Genomic DNA, 21,994 nt, shown 5'->3' with positions numbered 1-21,994 from the left:
ATGTAGTGAAGACAAATGACTATTTAATTTTTTTGTTTTTTTTTTTTGATACAGAGTCTTGCTGTGTTGCCCAGGCTGGACTGCAGTGGTGCAATCTTGGCTCACTGCAACCTCTTCCTCTTAGGTTAAAGTGAATCTCCTGCCTCAGCCTCCCAAGTAGCTGGGACCACAGGCACATACCAGCACGCAGGCTAATTTTTGCATTTTTTTGTAGAGATGGGGTTTCACCATGTTGGCCAGGCTGGTCTCAAACTCCTGACCACCAGTGATCCACCTGTCTCGGCCTCCCAAACTGCTGGGATTACAGGCATGAGCCACCTCATGCCTGTAATCCCAGCCTGTAATCCTCATGGGATTACAGGCAATAGCCATGTGCCTGGCCTATTTAAATTTTATTCATTTAATTAAGAGCCTTTCCTGATCTCACAAGGTTAGGTTAGGTGGCCGTCCTCTTGGCTTTACTCTCACTGCCTAACTAATCTAGCATGACGCATTGTCACTATATTGTATGGCCTCTTCTTGCCTATCTTCTCTATAGGGCTGTATTCTCAGCACTTAGGACACTGGCTGGCACACAGTAGGTTTTTAATAAATGTTTGTTGAGTGAATAAAAAATGTATCCTGCAATTTCCCTCACCATTGAATGTGTGTGCTATTTATGATTTTCTATATAAATAAATCATGCATTTCCCACTCGAGGGGAACACAAATGCTGTACAGCACAATGTCAATAGAAAAAGACATTTTATTATATATGGGCTTTTCTCTATTTACCAACTTTTATTCATTCATAGAATGACAATCAGCATTATCCATGCAACAGAAATTTGGTATTATAGATTCATGAAGGCAACATTTTAGAGGTAAGCATTTATAGAAAAGCATTTGATGATCCAAAGCCTTTCTTTATCTTTTCAGATTATATGTTTTTTATCAAAAAATAGAATTTTAAGACAAAATTTATTTTGTAGTTAGATTTTTTCAGAAGAACATATCATTCTTCTATCTACACCACTCCAACAATGAAAAACAAGACTAAAATTGAAATGCAGCAACTATATGCCAACACTCAGAAGGAAGAGGGTGAAATGACTCATTCACCTGTTTTTTGTTTTTAATTTCACTTTACTATTATTTTTTTTTCAAGACAGGGTCTTGCTCTGTCACCCAGGCTGGAATGAAGTGATGCCATCACAGATTATTGCAGCCTCCACCTCCTGGCTCAAGCAATCCTCCTGCCTTATCCTCCCAAGAAGCTGGGACCACAGGCACATACCACCACAGCCAGCTAATTTTTTATTTTTGGTAATGATGGGGTCTCACCATGTTGCTCAGGCTGGTCTCAAACTCCTGGCCTCAAGCAATCCTCCAACCACAGTTTCCCAGAATGTTGGGATTACAGGTGTGAGCCACTGTGCCTGTCCTATTCATCTATTTTTCTAAAACAAGTCTAACCATACAGTTTCCTGTTGACTTATATTACTCAGAGGGGGGAAAAAAAGGATGGTAAAATATATTTATTTGGCCGATTCCTTGTACTGACATTTTTTAAAAAGCAAAAGTAAATTATGAGATGAAGATGAATTATGAATTATCATAGTTAGACTGAAAGTCAGACCAGAATTTTCTTTCCTTGTGCCTTACATGATTTATCTGAAGTTTTGGAAAATTATTTATTGCAGAAATCACACAGCTGAATGAAGCCTTAGTGGTCTAATTTAAATCCATCATTTTACAAATAAGAATACTCAGATGCAGCAGGGCACAGTGGCTCATGCCTATAGTCCCAGCATTTTGGGAGGCCAAGGCGGGCGAATCATTTGAGGTTGGGAGTTCGAGACCAGCCTGGCCAATATGGTGAAACCCCATCTCTACTAAAAATATAAAAATTAGCTGGGCGTGGTGGCACACACCTGCAATCCCAGCTACTGGGGAGGCTGAGGCAGGAGAATTGGTTGAACCTGGGAGGTGGAGGTTTCAGTGAGCCAAGATCGCATCACTACACTCCAGCCTGGGCGACAGAGCGAGACTTCATCTCAAAAACCAAAAAGAAAAACTCAGATGCTGAAAAGTTTGATGACTTGCCCAGGTCAACAAGAAGTAAGTGCAGGAGCGGGAACTCACCCTGGCTCTACATGGCGACATTCTATGCTCCTAACACTAAGGGCTACCTGGTCTCCTGGCCCTCCTCCCAAGGAGCTGCAGTAAGCTAAAGCTACCTGAAAGCCCAGCAGAAAAAAATTCTATATAATGTGGCTTAATCCATTGTCTCCCAAACTTATTTGGTCATAGAACCTGTTTACCTGTTAGCACCACTAAGTGTTCTCCATGAAAACCCTTTGAGAAAGTTCAAGGCAATACAATTATCCTCGCTACAGAGCCATGTGAACTAGGTCTCCCAGATGCTGCCAACAATTCATGTGGTAATTAATCCAAACGTGCAACAAGTAAACCAATTCTTTCTTGTAACTTTCCTTGTACACAAATAAGCTTAGGCTGGTGACAAACCAGCTCAGTAAAATGCCCACAAAAGGATGAGAGATTTCTCAAGCTATCTAAGTTTGCCTGCCACGGGAGAAGTTAACCTGCACAGTGAAACAGTGCATGGCTTTCCATCATCCCTTGTGCTAAACAAAATTAGCACAGCCTCACAGAAAGTGGTGTTTTATATTTATTTATTTATTTATTTATTTTGAGACAGAGTTTCGCTCTTGTTGCCGAGGCTGGAAGGCAATGGTACAACTTCAGCTCAATGCAACCTCCACCTCTTGGGTTCAAGTGACTCTTCTGCCTCCACTTCCCAAGTAGCTGGGATTACAGGCATGTGCCACCACACCCAGGTATTTTTGTTTATTTGTTTGTATTTCGTAGAAATGGGTTTTCACCATGTTGGTCAGGCTGATCTCAAACTGCTGACCTCAGGTGATCCACCCACCTTGGCCTTCCAAAGTGCTGGGATTACAGGTGTGAACCACCATGCCCAGTCAGAAAGTGATGTTTGGTCTTACTCTCTCGTCCAGATTAGAGTGGAGTGGTGCCATCTTGGCTCACTGAAAACTCTGCCTCCCAGGCTCAAGCAATTGAGCACTCCTGCCTCAGCCTCCTGAGTAGCTGGGATTACAGGCTCATGCCACCACGCCCAGCTAATTGTTGTATTTTTAGTAGAAACAGGGTTTCACCATGTTGGCCAGGCTGGTCTCAAACTCCTGACCTCAGGTGATCCATCCGCCTCAGCCTCCCAAAGTGCTGGGATTACAGGGATTCTGCTCTTAAAAACTCTTTTTTTTTTTTTTTTTTTTTGAGACAGAGTCTTGCTCTATTGCCCAGGCAGGAGTGCAGTGGTGCGATCTTGGCTCACTGCAACCTCTGCTGCCCGGGTTCAAGTGATTCTCCTGCCTCAGCCTCCCAAGTAGCTGGGATTACAGGTGTGTGCCACCACTCCCAGCTAATTTTTGTGTTTTTAGTAGAGATGGGGTTTCACCATCCTTGCCAGTCTGGTATTGAACACCTGACCTCATGATCCACCCATCTCGGCCTCCCAAAGTGCTGAGATTACAGGTGTGAGTCACCGCACCTGGCCTCTTAATAACTCTTTTGTCCACTTCCTCCAGGATCAGGAAGAACAAAGAGATAAAGAAACACAATTTTAAGAAAGTATATTTTCCAAATTTCTGTGATAATTTCTTGTATCTGCACTCATATTAATATTTTATCTGGTAATCCTTTCATAGAAACGTACGTGAAGTGTATTTTGATTCTTTGAGTGAGTGGAACGGTTTATCCCAGGGCATACTTAACTGATAAATTTAGCTTCAAGGGAAATGGGAAGAAAACCAAGCATATTAACTCACTCAAGTCACTGATACCTCCCTTCCTGCCTTGCCCTGTGATTTTAAATGTAAGTACTATTAAAGAACTAATGAATGCTCTAATTACATAAGCCTTAATAGACTTATTAAAAAGAGTGAATGGTGATTTATCCCTATAAGTACCCAATTTACTATACAAAGGCTAAATTAGGGAGCGGAGGAGAGGGGACTGGAATAGAGTAACCGTTCACTAGACAAAAACAGAATATAAATGTATAAAGAAAAATAAATAGGCCCAAGTTGGTAGAAGTCAACATAGGAAATGCCCTCATTTCATTTTGAGATGTCAACACTTCTGAGACATCCCTGAATATAGAGTGTAAGATGTATTTTAACTGAAATAATCCTTCCTATATAGTATCATAGTCTATTGAGAACAATATCTGTGAATTTGCAAGTTAACTCAATCTGAGAAGGCAAAGAATATCAGACCACATAAGCTTTTACTCTGCAAAAGAGAACTTGAATATTAGCAATATTTGACTAGCTCTTAGAAAAATAATCTCCCATGTATGCAAAAGCAGCACTATTATTAAGAAAACCAGTTTGCCCAACATCCAACCCGTACATTCTAGGATTTTTTTCTACATAATAATAGTAGCAAGAAATCACCCAAAAATGTCATTTACCCTGGTAAGTTTTTTCCATTTGGGCCCTTGAAGGCTCAGCAGTTTGATTTCATCAGCATGCAAACCACAGATTCATTCTTCATGGGTGGACTCACAAAAACCAAGCTCCTGAGACTAATGTATTTGTACACCCATGTTCATAGCAGCATTTTCATAATAGCTAGAAGGTGGAAGCAACTCAGGTGTCCCCTTAAGAGAAATGAAAAAAACAAAAAGTGGTGTATATGCACACAATGGAATTTTATTCAGCCTTAAAAAGGAAAGATGTGCTCACACCTGCTACAACCTAGATGACCCTTGCAGACATGATGCTAGGTAAGACAAATCAGTCACAAAAGGACAAATGCTGTATGATTCTACTTCAGGGAGTGCCCACAGTAGTCACATTCACAGACAAAGCAGACTGGTGGTTACCAGCGGCTGGGGAAGGGGTGACCGGAGACTGAATGTTCGGTAGGTACAGACTTTCAGTTTTGCAAGCTGAAAAGAGTTCTGGAGACGGATGATAGTGATGGCTACACAACAATGTAAATGTAGTTAATGCCACTGACCTCTACACTTAAAAATGATTAAGATGGTAAATTTGATGTTGTGTATATTTTACTATAATTCCAAACATTGGAAATCCCTGTTTTAAGTTTATATTAAAAAGCAGAACTGTTTCAGGGACTTGAATATATGCAGTTTTAAAACTAGACTAGCCTTTCTCTATTCATCCAGAAAAGCTAAATCGTAAATGGAAGATTGCTCTGATGGCAAAGACTTCGAACAAGGGTAGTACAATGAATTGGATGTTTAGGACATATGTCTATCACAGATGACATCACTCTCACAATGGGGACAGACTTGTCAGAGGAGCCAGAATGCTTGTATTCTGGAGGCCAGGACTCCCCATATTCAATTTCACAATAAACAGCAACTTTGCCAGGGATCTTGGCTAAGGTTCCCTCCACCTGGATCTGCCCAAACTGCTTGGTTTTCTTTCTTCTGTATTTCTGAGGCTAAACAATCCTTTTCTAATTAACCTAATCTTTCTTTAGCTGTGCAAACATATTCAATTAGATCACAGTCAAAGCTTTCAGATCCAGGAAGTATTCTGTCTAAAGCGATCTTGTAGATGAGAGCAAAAACTATTGATTTCACTTCAAAGAATATCACATTTCCCTTATTTATGAGGTTTTGGAGAATACCTCATTGTAGCGCCCAGGTATTAATATTTATAGACCTCACGCACATGATAGTAAATAAAATATTTAGTTCAATCTCAATGTTTTCTACAATTGTATTATTGTAGGAATAAAAACTAGAAGGGTCAACCTTGCCTGTATCCCTAGGATCCACCAATTATGATAGGAAATGATGGGAATTACCGGGAGATCTGAGATAGATATAACTTTGGGAAAAGACGACTGGAGAAAGAAAAGAGAAATTAAGTATAAGATAAGCAAAGTAAAAAAGATAAGACAACAATAGCATGTACCATAGTTCCCCTTATCAGTGTTTTTTCTTTGCAGGACTTTGGTTATCTGAGGTCAACTGAGGTCTGAAAATATGAAATGAAAAATTCCACAGGTTATCTGGGGTCAACTGAGGTCTGAAAATATTAAACGAACAATCCCACATATAAGTAATTCATACTTTTTAAATCACACACTGTTCTGAGTCATGTGATTAAATCTCACATTGTCCCACTCTGTACCACCTAGGACATGAATTGACCCTTTTTGTCCGGCATATCCACGCTGTCTACACTCCTTGCGTTACTGGATGAAGGTGTCCCGGTTCTTGGCATCTTGAACAAAGAATTGGACAAAATACACAAACAAAGCAAAGAAAGAATGAAGAAACAAAAGCAGAGATTTACTGAAGATGAAAGTACACTCCACAGGGTGGAAGCGGGCCACAGCACAGGGGCTTGAGGGCCCCATTACAGAATTTTCTAGGGTTTAAATGTTCTCTAGAGGTTTCCATTGGTTACATGGTGTATACCTTATGTCAACAAAGAGGATGAAGTAAAGTTACAAAGTCATTTACACGGTGTGCACCCTAGGTAAATGGAGAGGATATTCCCTGTCATAGCTGAAGTGTTCCCATTTGGTTTAGTTCTAGGAAGTTAGCATGAATCAGGCTTATGTTTCCTGCCTCCAGACCCTGTTCTCCTGCCTCACTTGCCTGTGAGTCCCATAGTAGCTCTCTTTGTTACCAGATCACCTGTTGAGCCATCACTGTGCTTCTGCTCAAGGAACCCTTATTTTACTTAATAATGGCCCCTAAGCTGGAGAATAGTGATACTGGCAATACAGATATTCCAAAGAGAAGCTGTCAAGTGCTACCTGCAAGTCAAGAGGTGAAAGTTTTCAACTTAAGGAAGAAAAGAAGTCATATGCTGAGGTTATGAAGACAGCTGAGTTTATTGCCTATCACAGTAAGGGAGAATGCCAACTCTACAGAGCTTTGGTTGTGTCTCAGAGGGGAAGTTTTGTTTGGGGGCGTGTATTTCAATGTAGTGTTTGATTAAGACAGGTTGAAAATCATGATATAATAATAATACGATTGGTGGAAAGAGCAAGTGTGAATTTCGAGATGAGGGAGTTCAAAGAATCTTGGGATATAAACTGTTTATTGAAAAGTTCATGGGTCTTTTGGGATGTTCCTGTAATGATCAATGAAATAATTTGCCTGGATAAGAGTGCTTTCAAATTATAAAATTATATCAGTGTAGACAATGGAATAGTAAGAGCATGTTAATACATAAGCAGTGTGGGATACATGGTGTCAGGTGTCAGTATAATATGTGTACTATATTATATGTAATATATTTTATCAGCTGCTACATTACACAGCTCCAGGAAGCACCATCCACATTATAGTCTGTGTAAGTGATGTTCCTGGATTATTCAGTGCAACCACCCTATTATATTCATAGCTTGTATCATAATATATTTAATGTGAAGTATAAGATATGCCATAATATACTGCATTGGATATAACTTGTACATAGAACAAATATGTAACATATTTACAATGAAGGGCAAAACACCAGAGCACTTTTACAAATTACAAAGTGTTATACTGCATGCTCCTTTTTGATTTTTCATAAAAACTGTGCTTTTCTCAGATGAGAACTGACACAGAGAATTCCAGAGAGAGATGTTTTTGAGGTCCTACAATCTAGCAAAGGGTCTGACCCATCCATACTAGGCCATCAAGAAACATAAAGTGCTAGACACAACTACACCTGTCTCTCCAAAGTCCACTAACATGCTTTTCTGGCAGAGTAGAGATGAAGTTAGCTGTTTGGTTTTTAGTATGCATAATGTCATTGGGGGTGTTGAGATACCCACGAAGTTCAGCAGCACCTTGCTCCCTCATTCCCCGGTACCCCCTCCCAGGTTGCCAGTGATGTGATGCTACTACTTAGGCTGTAGTGGGTGTGTGGTTGGATCCTCCTATTACAGAGACCCAAGGGTATCCTACAGGAGTGAACCCCAAGGAGTGTGGGAAGAAAGGATTGGCTTGTGCAAAGCAAAAGAATGGTTGGTTCATGAAACTAGATGGATTTTGGCATTTTAGCCATTTGATTTGGGCACAGAAAAAGATAGGGCCAGAGGCAGGAGCTCATGCTGGACAGGTTATTAAGGACATGCTCATGAAAAACTGAATGTGTCATTTTAGGAGTTGAACTTCATCCTGGGAGGGAGAAAAAGGCTTTGAAGGTTTTTAAGCTGAGGATAAACTGAATAAGATTTATGTTTTAGGAAGTTATCTTTGCCAAGGGGAGAAGCACTAATGGCAAGGAGCAATCCAGGTTAGAAATGATACCCCATATTTGGGCATGCTCCCTTTGGCATGACCTCCACTGCTACACTATCTTGAAACAGAACTTGTATCAAAAGAGATCTGGTTCCACAACATGGAGCACCAAGATATTGACATTGTACTGAATGTCATGAGTAGACTGAAGGGATAATAGCATTTTGCTCCAAAAATCTTCACTTACCTTTTCTATTGCTTTCTTCCTATGCTTCCAGTGAATTCCCTTTCAATTCTGGATCCTTCCTGGTTCTTCCATTGAGCCATTCAGCCCAAACTTCTACTTGCGTTTCTTACTCCACAAAACAAAAAACAACTAGTTCAGTATCTGTGGCTTAAGTGGGTAATGGTCTCAGTTTAATCCACTGGACCAAGAACATGAATAAACTAAGGTAGCTGCTGCAGGGATTGGGGAAAAGGGGGGACAAATATTTTGCTGACAAAACTAGCAAGTTCCAGTGACTGATATATCAGAAAGAGAAGGGCCATTTTCTTTCCCAAAGCCCACTGCCCTAGATCAGGCTTGTACTGTTCTATTTTGTTTTGTTCAACCCTTATTTTTATTACATTCACCTAATTATACACTCCTACTCTCTAGTTTCTCTCCAAATGTATAAAATGAATTGGAGCAAACCAGATGTCTCTCTCCAGGTTATCAGTCATTAATGGTGCCATTGTCTGCTAGGCAGAACTCAAAATGACCTCACATGGCCTCCAATGGTCTACAAACACTTTCATGACAGAGTCCTTGTGTGTCAGGGACTCATCTCCCACTACACCCCTATGTAACTATACTTACTAAGTAGACTTACTAAACTTCAAAATTAAGGAATGAGTTATGATTTATAAACAGTAAGTCATCACTTACCATCATAGTATGTGGGGGATCGGTCAGAGTGGTGGGAAAAACTATAGGGAAAGGATGCAAACCTTCTGAAGGCACAGAAGGTTCTGCAGAGCCCTGGGGTAGAATTGCTGAAGGCAGCTGTTCTATAACCCTGAGGCAGAGGGTAAGGAGTAGGTACAAGGTAGTGTGAGGGAATTTATCTTAAATAGGCTTGTTTACTTACGTTGACCAAGATCTGACCTTTGATCATCTGTGTGTGATGTTCCCTGAAAGGGGAACAATAAATGTTAATTACCTGCAGGTTTTGTTGGCTTCAGGTTTTTGGCATTACGCCTGCACTGAAAAAAAGCAAGCAGCTCCAGCTTCTTAGGGATGCACTCTGGCCACTTGAGCCAGGCAGTCCCCTAGCTGTTCTTACACTACATACCTGTGTCTGAGTACTCATTTCATCCATCAGTCAGCATCTAGGGGACAGACCTGACAATAGTAAGGTTCTTGGAAACTGACTTTAAGTGACACAATGTACAAGGAAACCAATTTTACCATAAGCTAATTGATACACACAAAAGTTAAGTTCCTACAGTATGTTTCTGGTCACAAAAACATCACCAAACTTCTAAATAAAGTCCCCAAACACTTCTAATATCAAACACTGAAGTAAATGTGAATTATACATACATTTAAGAGAGATTCATAGAAAGAAGTAAGATAATCATTTGCCCCCTTTTTGATGAACCTGTGAGTGACAGCATTTGTTGTTGTGGTGGGGAAAATCAAGGAAAAAATGTTTGCAAACACAAAAATTGTCAGGATCACCTCCTCCAACCATGAAGTTCAAAAACCATCACAAACATGGACGGCTTGCTGAGCACTTTCATACTGCATCTGTTAGTGTCATACATGTATTGTAAAGTCTATCAATTTTTATTTTACAATCAGTTGTATTTATTCATTCATTTTCCAACCAGTTTATTCCATCTCTGGGTCTTGGTTGGCTGGAGCCCATCCCAGCATCTCAGGGTCCCAAGCAGGAACCAACCCTGGCCAGTTTGCCATCCCATTGCAGGGCCACTCTTACCTACAATCACTCACAATGAGGCCGTTTAGACATGCCAGCTCAGCTAATTCACTAAGGGAGAATGGGCAGACTCCACACAAGCAGTGGCCCTGGCAGGGAATCTACTTTTTTTCTCATGAACATTGTAATAAAATAACACTTTGAGGACCTGCTGTGCCATCCCCTATCTTTCATATACTGCTTTACACAAACTAGTCAACTTCTACTGCAGCTTCCAGACTCAGATGAAGCATCCCATCCTCAGACCACATTTGACACCCACTCCAATGCTACCCAGTCCCCCATCCAGGCTGAGTGAAATGAGTCTTGTTTGTACTACTTTGCATATCTATTTTTCCACTTTAATGTATAAACTCTCTTGTTTTCTTTTTTATTATTTTTTATTTCAATAGGTTTTTGGAGAACAGGTGGTCTTTGGCTACATGGATAAGTTATTTAGTGGTGATTTCTGAGCTTCTGGTGCACTTGTAACCCGAGCAGTGTACACTACACCCAGTGTGTAATCTTTTATCCCTTACCCCCCTCCCACCCTTTCCCCTGAGTCTCCAAAGTCCACTCTATCATTCTTATGCCTTTGCATCCTCATAGCTTAGCTACCGCTTATGAATGAGAACATATGATGTTTGGTTTTCCATTCCTCAGTTACATCACTTAGAATAATGATCTTCAACTCCTTCCAGGTTGCTGCAAATGCCATTATTTCATTCCTTTCTCATGACTCAGTAGTATTTCTTATACATATGTGTGTGTGTGTGTGCGTGCATGTGTGTAGTATTCTGTGTGTGTGTATATATATATATCCATGGAATACTACACACACACACACACACACATACACACAGATCTACCATTTGATCTAGAAATCTCACTACTAGGTATCCACCCAGAGGAAAAGAAGTCATGATACAAAAAAGATACTTGCACATGCATGTTTATAGTAGCACAATTTGCAATTGCAAAAATATGGAACCAGTCCAAATGCCCACTAGTGATTGGATAAAGAAAATGTAACATATATACACACACACACGTATATATATGTATATATGTATGTATATATGTGTATGTATATATATGCATATGTGTGTGTATATGTATATATATATATTTGTAAGTCAACATATGACTTCTTTTCATCTGGGCAGAAACCCAGTAGTGAGTTTGCTGGATCAAATGGTAGATCTACTGTTAGTTCTTTAAGAAATCTTCACACTATTTTCCGTAGAGGTTGTCCTAGTTTACATTCCTACCAGCAGTGTAAAAGTATTCCCTTTTCACTATATCCATGCCAACATCTATCATTTTTTGAGTTTTTTTATTATGGCCATTCTTGTAGGAGTAAGACAGTATCGCACTGTGGCTTTAATTTGCATTTCCCTGATAGTGACGTTGAGCACTTTTTTTTCATGTTTGTTGACCACTTGTGTATCTTCTTCTGAGAACTGTCTATTCATGTCCTTAGCCTACTTTTTGATGTGATTTTTTTTTTCTTGCTGATTTGAGTTCCTTGCAGATTCTGGATATTAGCCCTTTCTCAGAAGTATAGATTGTGAACATTTTCTCCCACTCTGTGGGTTGTCTGTTTACTCTGCTGATTATTTCTTTTGCTGTGCAGAAGCTTTTTAGTTTAATTAATTCCCATCTATTCATCTTTATTTTTGTTGCATTTGCTTTTGGGTTTCTGGTCATGAAGTCTTTGCCTAAGCCAGTGTCTAGAAGAGTTTTTCTAATGTTATCTTCTAGAATTTTTACGACTTCAGGTCTTAGATTTAAATCTTGATTTTTGTAAAAGTTGAGAGATGAGGTTCATCCTTTTCTATGTGGTTTGCCAGTTGTTCCAGCACCATTTGTTGAATGGGTATCCTTTTCCTACTTTATGTTTTTGTTTGCTTTGTGGAACATCTGTTTGTATATTTGGCTTTATTTCTGGGTTCTCTATTCTGTTCCACTGTCTATGTGCCTATTTTTATACCAGTGCCATGCTTTTTTGGTGACTATAGCCTTGTATTATGTTTGGAGTCAGGTAATGTGATGCCTCCAGATTTGTTATTTTTGCTTAGTCTTGTCTGGCTATGCAAACTCTTTGAGGACAAGGAGTATGTCTTCTCCACCCCTGAATTTCAGGCAGCTAGCCTGGACTCGGCTCACAAAAACTATTTTTTGAATGAGTAAATAAAAGTGGTGGAACCAGGACATAGATCTAAAACTTCTCACTCTAAATCCAGTGCTTTTCTCATTATATCACAGCTAATGAGTGATATAATGAGAGTGTCATATTGTGGTAGAAGGACTAAATACTTCATGCCATCAGATGATAGATTTCTTATTCCTAATCTGGTACTGTGAAAAAATAATTGGTGAAATAGTAACAAAAGTCAACATGGATATTAAGAGACTGTACTATTAAGCCTACAGTGCCTCATTCTCAAAATGCTTAACTACTACATTAAGTGAAAAATAGTTAAAAGTGTTAGTCCTAAAGTTAGCAAGAAGACATAGTGTATTTTTATTGGATTACAAATATACATGAGAATACTCCAAGAGATACATATTTTATGTAAAAACATTCATATCACATCCATCAGTAAGTGTCCTTAATTCTTAATTATCTGTGTCCAATTGAAAAATTTTGTATTTTCTTGTGGCTCTTTCTCTCCCTTGCTATCTATGAGGGGACTTGGAAAATAAAAGTATAGAATGCAAATCTGTCAATGTGGTTGCTTATAATGTTCTTTCAAGTCTCCATTGAGAAAGTAAGTTGAAAACTGGTAACAATGTACTTACATAAATGTCTCTTGAATTATCTTTCTTGTCTCAGATTCTATTAGGAAGAATTATTTGTGTAGCAATTTTAAGTAGGTACGATCCAAACCATGCAGATCTTTTTTTTTTTTTTTTTTAAGGTAGAGTCTCACTCTGTGGCCCAGCTTAGAGTGCAGTGGCGCGATGGCTCACTGCAAGCTCTGCCTCTCAGGTTCAGACGATTCTTTGGCCTCCTATAAGTAACAACACATGCCTCTCCTACTCTTCTGAGTAGCTGAAATTACAGATGTGCACCACCATGCCTGGCTAATTTTTGTATTTTTACTAGAGATGGGGTTTTACCATGCAGATCTTATAAAGCAGTGGTCCTCAACCTTTTTGACACCAGGGACTGGTTTCATAGAAGACAACTTTTCCACAGACTGGTGGCAGGGGATGGTTTCAGGATGACTCAATGATTCAAGCACATTTATTGTGCACTTTATTTCTATTATTATTATTACTCACCATATTATTATTATATACTCACCATAATGTAGAATCAGTGGGAACCCTGAGCTTGTTTTCCTGAAACTAGACGATCCCATCTGGGAATGATGGGAGACAGTGACAGATCATTAGACATTTGATTCTCTTGAGGAACACACAATGTAGATCTCCTGCACGCACAGGTTCACAGTAGGGTTTGCGCTCCTATGAGAATCTAACGCCATGGCTGATCTGACAGGAGTCGGAGCTCAGGCAGTCATGCTTGCTCACATGCCCACCACTGCTGTGCGGCCTGGTTCATAACAGGCCATGGACAGGTACCCAGGGACCCCTGTAGTAAAAGACTCTAACCAAGAGTCTTCTTCTCTCCCGAAAAGAAACAGTATATGTCAAGAAAGCTGCAGTAATATATTTATTGCAAAGGAACTAGACATTACATTAACCTGATGAGATGTAACAATGCATGAAGCATAACTGGTGCAACATTTTTAAAAAAATCACAAATGAAAAAGAAAATTCATTTTCAAAAGAAAATATTGTATCCAAGTCAGCTTAATCTCTGAACACTGTAATATAACTCTTAATGTTGATTATAAACATCCAGGATAAAGATTACTTTAAACTGAATAACAGAAAGAAAAGGTTTCTTTCCAAACTTTCCCAACAGATTCCTTGGCTACCATCTGTGCATCACACCCATGAAGTAATTTTCCATCAACAGACAGTAAAAAGAAAAAAACCCCTCCTACAAATAGAGAAATTCTCAAGAAAACCAAGCAACAAATCAATTAGTAGCCCCCAATTGAATGGGGTAGACAGAATCACCATTTCTAGAACTTAGAAGTTACATTAACTTTAGTGATAAGATTTTATTGTCTTTTAAGAAACTGTTTGGATTCAAGGGCACACTGAGCTATAACAAGTTATTATATTCACACTGGGTAACAGTGTACAGGGGGTTTCGGATGTTCGTCATCTGTTCATCAAAGCTTTCTGAAACCTCTAGAGCTTTACTATTCTACTCTATAATAAATTTTCACCGTGTATAACAAACTCCCTTTGAAGAAAGTTACCCCAGATAATCCATCTGTGAAAATACAAGTACTGCAAAAAGCAGTGACGACAAATACTTTTTGGAAAGGCAAAAATGCTGCATCAACTTTCAGAGGCACTATCCTAGAATCATCTCTGAAAAAGAGAATTGCAAATGTACTTTGAAAATTACTTTCCTTGCCTATACCCAGCATGCGTGAATGTCCTCTAATAAGATATTTGTAGACTGAGGAAGTGAAGAGTTGAAATGCAGAACTGCAGGTTTTAGTTGAGCTGGTACCACTGGTACCACTTTTCCCTTCCGATGGATTTTAACAGTTTGTTCCTAAACATTTTACAGTTCTCAAAACTTTTCACATAAAAGAGGAAGATTATTAAAGCTTATTAGAGTCTGTCAATTGGTCAAAAGAAAAAATGTATTTCAACACAGCTTGTCATCTTTGGAAAAAAAACAATCATAATTACATTTCCTTATACTAAATTTAAGGTAGAGAGACCTAAATTATGAGCACTCACAATTTGGTGGGAAAATGGCAAATCCTTGTCATTTGGTGACTGTGGCACCAAATAAAGAGGAATTCATTCACAACTGAATGAGTTATTTAAATTAAAAAGGCAGAAAGTTAATCTAGACATTTTAGGTCCTAAATTAAATTTTTCAGGTGTGATATTTTTAGTTTGAGTAATAATGCTGATCTAGTTCGCTAAAAAATTAGCGACATTCTCCTTTACCTTGAGCTGGGTAGACTCAGCCACAATGTCCTACTTTCTCTTTATGTATGTTTATAGTAATACTTAACCAGATTCACAATGCATGTAGATGCAACACGCTAGTTGGCACAAAGCAGGCAGGGAGAAATGCCCCTACCTTCCCAAAAAACTCATAGGAGCATGACTAGTATTCAGTCACTTTCCTCATATAGACAATGTCAGTAGATACTAAGACAGAAACACATAAAGTCACATAAATGTTTCCACCTTTTCACCATTGAGTGAAACATGCTGTTCTTTGGAGAAAAAAATACATTCATTTTTTTCAAGTATATTGCAATATACAAAGATGCTCTGGCTTTGTTTCACTATAAAGACAAAAAGATTTCACATATGTCCAAGAGAAATTTCAGTTTACCTTTCCTTTGGTGTGGATTTCATGAAGCTCTGACTAAAAAAATTAAATACACATCTACTCATTTTATCTGAAAGCATGAACTATGTTCATTTTATATATATATATATTTATATGTACATACCAACAACAAAAACCAATCTACATATGTCCAATGGCTTAGGATTGGCACGCTCTGATGAGCACGAGGTCCACCTGCTGTGACTAGGGGCTCAGCACCAGTATTAGGTGGTTCCATCAGCTTCAGGGTCCAGCCTTGGGCCAGTGGCATGCAGGCTCTTCCTCTCTGTAGTATTCTAAGGAGCACTTCCTGCTGAGGCCACGCCTCTTCAATTATGGCTTACTTCCTATCTTGGCTTTGTTGTTAGGGTTGCAGCTTAGGTCTCTCAGCAACAGTTCACAATTGGCTAGAGCATCCGTGGGCAGCAATTTCCGGATTTGCTCCACTGTCTTTTGATACGCCATTTTTTCTTGTTCCAGGGTCCGGATTAAAGACTTCATTTTGGTCTCTCTTGTCAAAATATTTTCTAGGTTTGATTCCAAGGCCTGGATTTTAGCATGAGCTACCTGTTTTGGGGGGAAAAAAAATCCCACAAATCAAAAATTTGATTTGGAATCAAATGTCTTGCTAAAGTCATGATTCATTATAGCAGGAGCCAGTCCTTACCCATATTAACCAATTACTTCGAATTACTTAATAAAATATTATGTGAAACAAATACTCTGAAAACCTACATGAAACAATGATTTATTAGGTTTCACAAAGATGTAACTATGGAACTATCATGATTCATCTCCTCTCACTGAATACACTAATAATTCAATACTAAATCACCCCCTCACCAACAGTAGCAGAACTTATTCTGCATCCACTGGTGTTCCCCTGAGTGAGCGGGAGGGATCTGGCCTGGCTGAAGGAGAAACAGGAGATTCCTGACACTATCTTGCAGTGCTAAAAGAGATTTTCCTTCCCTGACTGAAATACGGAGTTCTCTAAACATACACTTGGACTTTCATCAGTTTTTATAGATGTGAGGGGTGGCCGAGTAACTGATGATGACTACACTGAACTGTCAGTGAAAAAGTCTGTAAGTTCAGAAGAATCATTATAAAACAGGTACAAACCCACCTTCCCTAATAAGGGCAAATACTCAATCGCCATTGAAATATCCAACTAAAAATAGATAATATATCAACCATTTATTTTTCTTTTTGAAAATAGACTATGTTGCCCTCTTTTGAATAGAAAAAAGATTTAAATTTTCTGTGAGCCAGAGCCAATGTAAGACAAAGTGAAGGAAGTTTAGCGTCTCCATTCTTGGGAAGCAACCACTTTAAAGACCCGTCATTTCTAACCTGTCTCTCCTGACTGGTCTTGACAGGGGACTCACCATACAGAAGCAGAGTGTTAGTGTTTTCCAGTCTGTAGCCAGGTGCAGTGTTGAGGAAATGGAGAGGAGGAGTAAGTGGAACCCAAGCAGCCATTACGCACTGAAACTCCACTGAAGTCATCTCCCCTGAAGACTTCAGGAGGGTCACCTGCTAGTCTCCCTCCCCTGATCACTCTTAAGCCCCTCCCCTCAGGGCATGGCTACACAGCACACATATACAAGTTGCAAATACAGAATATTACTGTATAATAAATTGCTTATTGCATGTATAAGTGCGTGCTTAGATATAGATATATAGTGTTTTATATTCTCAAATAATAATTGTGAACTCCTTGATGGCAGGAATGATGTATTAATATTACATGTAACATTTACATGTAATTCAATTTACCTAGACATGTCTCCCTCTTTTTCAATTTCCATTTTAGTCTAGACAACTCTCATCATCCACAATAGATTTTCACAAGTGACTGCTAGCAGGGCCTCCTTACCTTCTCTCCCATCTCAATCTGTCCTCATCAAGGTTCCCAGATTGATCTTTCTACAGCATGGCCCCAAAACTTTGAGAGATTTCCCTCTTGACAGGATTAAAGTCAGGTTCTTTGGCTTGACACTGAAAGTCACTTACAATTTCTGCCTCTATCATATTTACCCTAACTCTCCCCAACATCTATCTGAAATTGACACCAGGCTAACTCTGCTGCTCTGCCATGTCCTCCTTATTGATGCCACCCTCCTACCCAGCCTGACTTAAAGACCTTCCTCACTCATTTCTTCCACCAACCCTCCAGATTCCAGCTCAAGCCCAAGTCCTTCACAACTTCATCAATTTCCTACATTCAATTCTTCCTCCCTTGAACTTAACCAAATATGTATAACATACAACAGGTATTTAAGCAGATTCCACTTTGAACTGCCATTTAGCTATTTTGTGAGGGTGCATTTTTTCCAAGTAATGTTAAATTTAACATGTAATTTGTAGCCCCAGAGCACTTGGACAGTCTGATACATGGGCTCCTGGTTAGCAATGGTTCATTCCACACACATATCCCTTCCATTCCTGAGGTAGTTCTGTGCATGCAGGAGGCATTAAAGTACTTCTTTGCTCAAATCTTTATTTCTTCACCTGTAATTTTTCTAGGAGGTCCATGTTTTGTCTTTTCAGTTGGCTATTGGCCCTCTCCAGCTTCTCCAAAGGTTCACTATCCTCACAGGCATATGAAGATTCCTGAAGCTCATCCTGTAGCACATGATATTCCACCTCATAGGCATGCAACTGCTTAGAAATATCCATCTCAAAAACCTGCCATGAAAGTATCAAGGGTTAGGCTAGCCTTTGGTATGTATAAGAAGATACAGCTTGTGTATCTTGGTATGTTTCGTGTATATTTCCAAATACTTATTAATGAAGAACATTAAAGCATAAAAAAGAAAAAAAGTATAACTGTCAATACAAGAATAAATTAGATATAGCTTACACAGTCAACATAAAAACAAATAGCTCTTTCTGTGAAAGAAGAAATTTTTTCTTTAAAAACAGAACAGATTATTTCTATGCAATTGAAACATTCTCGGGAAGTCAAGTCACTAGAATAAATTAATGTCCAAGTGTATTTTGCAGCCAAGATATTCATAATCTAGTAACTGTCTCCCAAAATGTAGTATACTAGATAAACAACATTAGTTATTGAGTAATTATTATGTTAGAGATAATCTCTGCTGATTAGTAAGCAAAACTGCATAGGGTATTACCGTAATAAAGCAACCAAAAGCATTTCTAATTTATTTGCCAATGGAGCAGAAAGATCTTAAAAAATTTTTTCATCCATTTGCTATTCCCTGTAAGCCTCTTAAAGAGTCATTTACATACTGTACTGCACAGAGAATCCTCAAAATTGCATACTGTGACCACTGTCCAGGGCTGTAAGGTTTAATTAGGGCTGCTACTGCTCTCCCATATCACCACTAAATAGGAAGGTCGTTTGCTATGAAGCTAGAGGACAGTTACTCCAAACTTCCTGGGGGAAGGAGAGACTACAGCTGCTATTCAAGCAATGGTCTCTATATTAACACTGAGAAGAGAAAAGAAACCATAAAAAATCTGACTTACTCTACTACTTACTACTAGAGAGACTCAAACATTCAAATTTTAATAAGAGAACTTCTAGACTAACTGGTTATCCTCAAATAACCATCATCTTTTCCTTACTTAGTGGGTATGGACACAATGGATTATTACACAACCATTAAAATGATAATATGGATTTATAGTTACTGGAAAAAAATCTAATACTCTATATATTTTTAATTATAAATCAGGTTCCACAATAGTATATGTAGTATGATTTCATTTATGTATAACTTTATACATTTTTATATGCATATATAAGCAAAGAAAAGGTAATAGAAAGTTTCAAAGGTTATCTCTAGATGTTGAGATTTATAGTTACTTTTGTTTCCTTCTTTGTGATTTTCTGCATTATTTGCATTTTTTCCCAGTGTCCATAAATAAAGTTCATCAAAGTCTCCTTTAATATTAGCATTTCATTCCACAGTAATCAACTCTAATTGTTAGGAAATTCTCCCAACATCAAGTTCAAATTTACTTGCCTATAAATTCTACCCATTAATCCTAATAGTAATCTACAAAGCCAGGCAATTTCCTCATTAATTTTAGAAAGGAGGTGATATCTGATTTCAAATCTCTAAAAGTATAATATCTGATTCCAGTCAAGAAAGATATTTCTGAAAAATTAATAAACAAGTAACTATACAAATAAAAGCTATACTTTTCAGCCTACAGAGCATTTTAACAAACTATTTATAGATATTTGTGATTTAGATTCCATGTAATGGAAATAAAATTTTATATGTATTAATATAATAAGAGTTCATATTACAGTATGAACTACAGGGTACAAAATACTTTAACATATTGGTTATATTTGCTCCTAAAATAATACAGAAGTATAATACAGTCTACTTTTGTTATTCCCATTTTGTAGAGGAAGAGGTTGAGACTCAGAGAGGTTGTAACTTGCCCACAGGCACACAGCTAGTAAATGGCTGGACACCAGAACAAGGTTCCAAACTCCCTTTCTCTAAACCCTATCGTCTTTCTGCCATCAAAAGTGCCTTCAGGAAAGTGGTAAACTTTATCAATGCTCATAAAGCTTAACTGTCAAATCTATCAATCTACTCTTAAGCTTGTCCACTGCATCTGAACAGCAGCAATATATAGCTACCACTCACCTGGTCCCTATGAAGAGTCAAGGACTTGTAGTCTTTGTGTGCAGTGTGCAGATTACTCTCAATTTGCTTCTCAGATCCATTCTCTGCCCTCATCCATTCTACTGTACCCTGGCAGGCAGACAATTCCCCACACTTACTTTCTGGCTGGCTTCTGGTTCAGTTTGGCAAACAGAAGATGCCAGCACAAGATGAGAAGAGGCAGGAGAAAAGGGTTGGGTATTTCTTCCCTGATCCTTCTCTGACTAGTTCAACAAGACCACAACAACCAGCACAGAATCCTCCTCCGCAGTTCCAGCTCTTCCTGGACCTAGTAACACTATTACATCCTCCACTTAGCCTCTCTGCAGCAGAGGTTTGAACAGTTTCCCTATGTTACTAGTTCCTGGGCACCTGGACATCTGTGTTGGATTCCCTTAGGCCTACCCACACCTTTATAGATGGTTCCTTCATTTGAATCATTGGAGGGAGAATGTTTCCTGGAGGGACAAAGACTGATACATCAAGTCTCCTCATGTAAGCTTCATAAAACCTCTCAGATCAGTATTATCCCATTCTGGAACTTGTCCAGTGCTGTACCATTCTGGACAACTAGGGTTTGGACGATTAGGCTGATGTGTGCAAGCCAAACAACCAATTAAAGAGCTAGAAGTAGATGCAAACCCAATACCTTCTAATTCCAAAGCCTGTACTCTTGCCACATGTCCTCTTCATGTATTTTACAAAATAATTAAGAAGATAACAAAGGCAAGATGATCTGATTTTACTCTCAGGCCTTCCTGATTCTGTCAGTTCTATCTTCAGTTTTAGCATTGGTTTAAATGGAAAGGATTCCTGAAAAACTCATTAACGTAGCACTAAACCACATTTTCTGTGCATAGCCAGATAGACAATGTTACAATGTAGAAATTTGACAACAGTCCCCTTTCTGAATAAAATGTATCTGATGAAAATACCTGTCAAGCAAAGCTACATTTTTATGCTAAAGCATTTAATATATATTCAGTAGAGAAAACTGCTGTATAATGCTATTAGCATTTAAATCATACCTGGGTAATAATTTTTTCCATTTCAGAGGTATTCATATCAGGTAGCGTGCTTTTAAGAAACTCAACAATATTTTCAAAGCTCTCGCATTCCATTATAAGTGTCTCTTGGTTGCTCAGTAGGCTGAGTGCAACCTTAAATATAACTTCAGTTCCCTGAAGAAAAATAATATCTAAAAGAAGAGATACAATTTTCATGATCAAAATTATGCATCCACTCTTGTATAAAGCATGCTATTTCTGCTAAAGGTTTTTATTTACTTGTTTTATGTGTTTTGCAAAAGAAAACTGGTCAAAAGCATCTAGCTTTTTTTAAAAAGTAAAATAACTAAACATATAAGCAGATGTTTTAATATTCCTCTTAAGAATCTCAGATAAAGCCAGGGTAAAAAAGGACAAAGTGTATATCTCTGTCCATGAACTATGTGTAATTTTTAATGCCAAATTTAATGGAGACTATAGGTAAACCTCAAGGACAGTTATTCAACTGATAGATTTTTCTTCACAACAGGAATACAAAAACAAATTAACACAACCAATGAGTACTATTCAAACTCTCATTACCATAATAAAAAGTAAATGAACCGGCTATGTAATTAAATCTATGCCACACCAGGAAATTAAAAAAAAAAAAAAAAAAA

At 38.4% G+C, this 21,994-nt stretch overlaps 1 protein-coding gene across 1 annotated transcript in view; it reads right to left on the bottom strand.

The window, feature by feature from the left end:
• Nucleotides 1–13,876: 13,876 nt before the first annotated feature.
• The window catches only part of TBC1D4 (TBC1 domain family, member 4), a 94,873-nt gene continuing 86,755 nt past the window's right edge, over nt 13,877–21,994 (bottom strand). The window contains exons 19-21 of the mRNA XM_011932148.1: nt 21,357–21,526; nt 18,185–18,361; nt 13,877–16,234 (exon numbers count right to left, since the gene is read on the bottom strand). Of these exons, the coding sequence (XP_011787538.1) occupies nt 16,001–16,234; nt 18,185–18,361; nt 21,357–21,526 (581 nt within the window). The 3' untranslated portion in view covers nt 13,877–16,000. The remainder of the gene's footprint in view (nt 16,235–18,184; nt 18,362–21,356; nt 21,527–21,994) is intronic.

Source organism: Colobus angolensis, unplaced genomic scaffold (assembly GCF_000951035.1).
Source record: "Colobus angolensis palliatus isolate OR3802 unplaced genomic scaffold, Cang.pa_1.0 Scaffold94, whole genome shotgun sequence".
Lineage (NCBI taxonomy): Eukaryota > Metazoa > Chordata > Mammalia > Primates > Cercopithecidae > Colobus > Colobus angolensis.
This window is presented reverse-complemented; position numbering and strand designations above follow the sequence as displayed.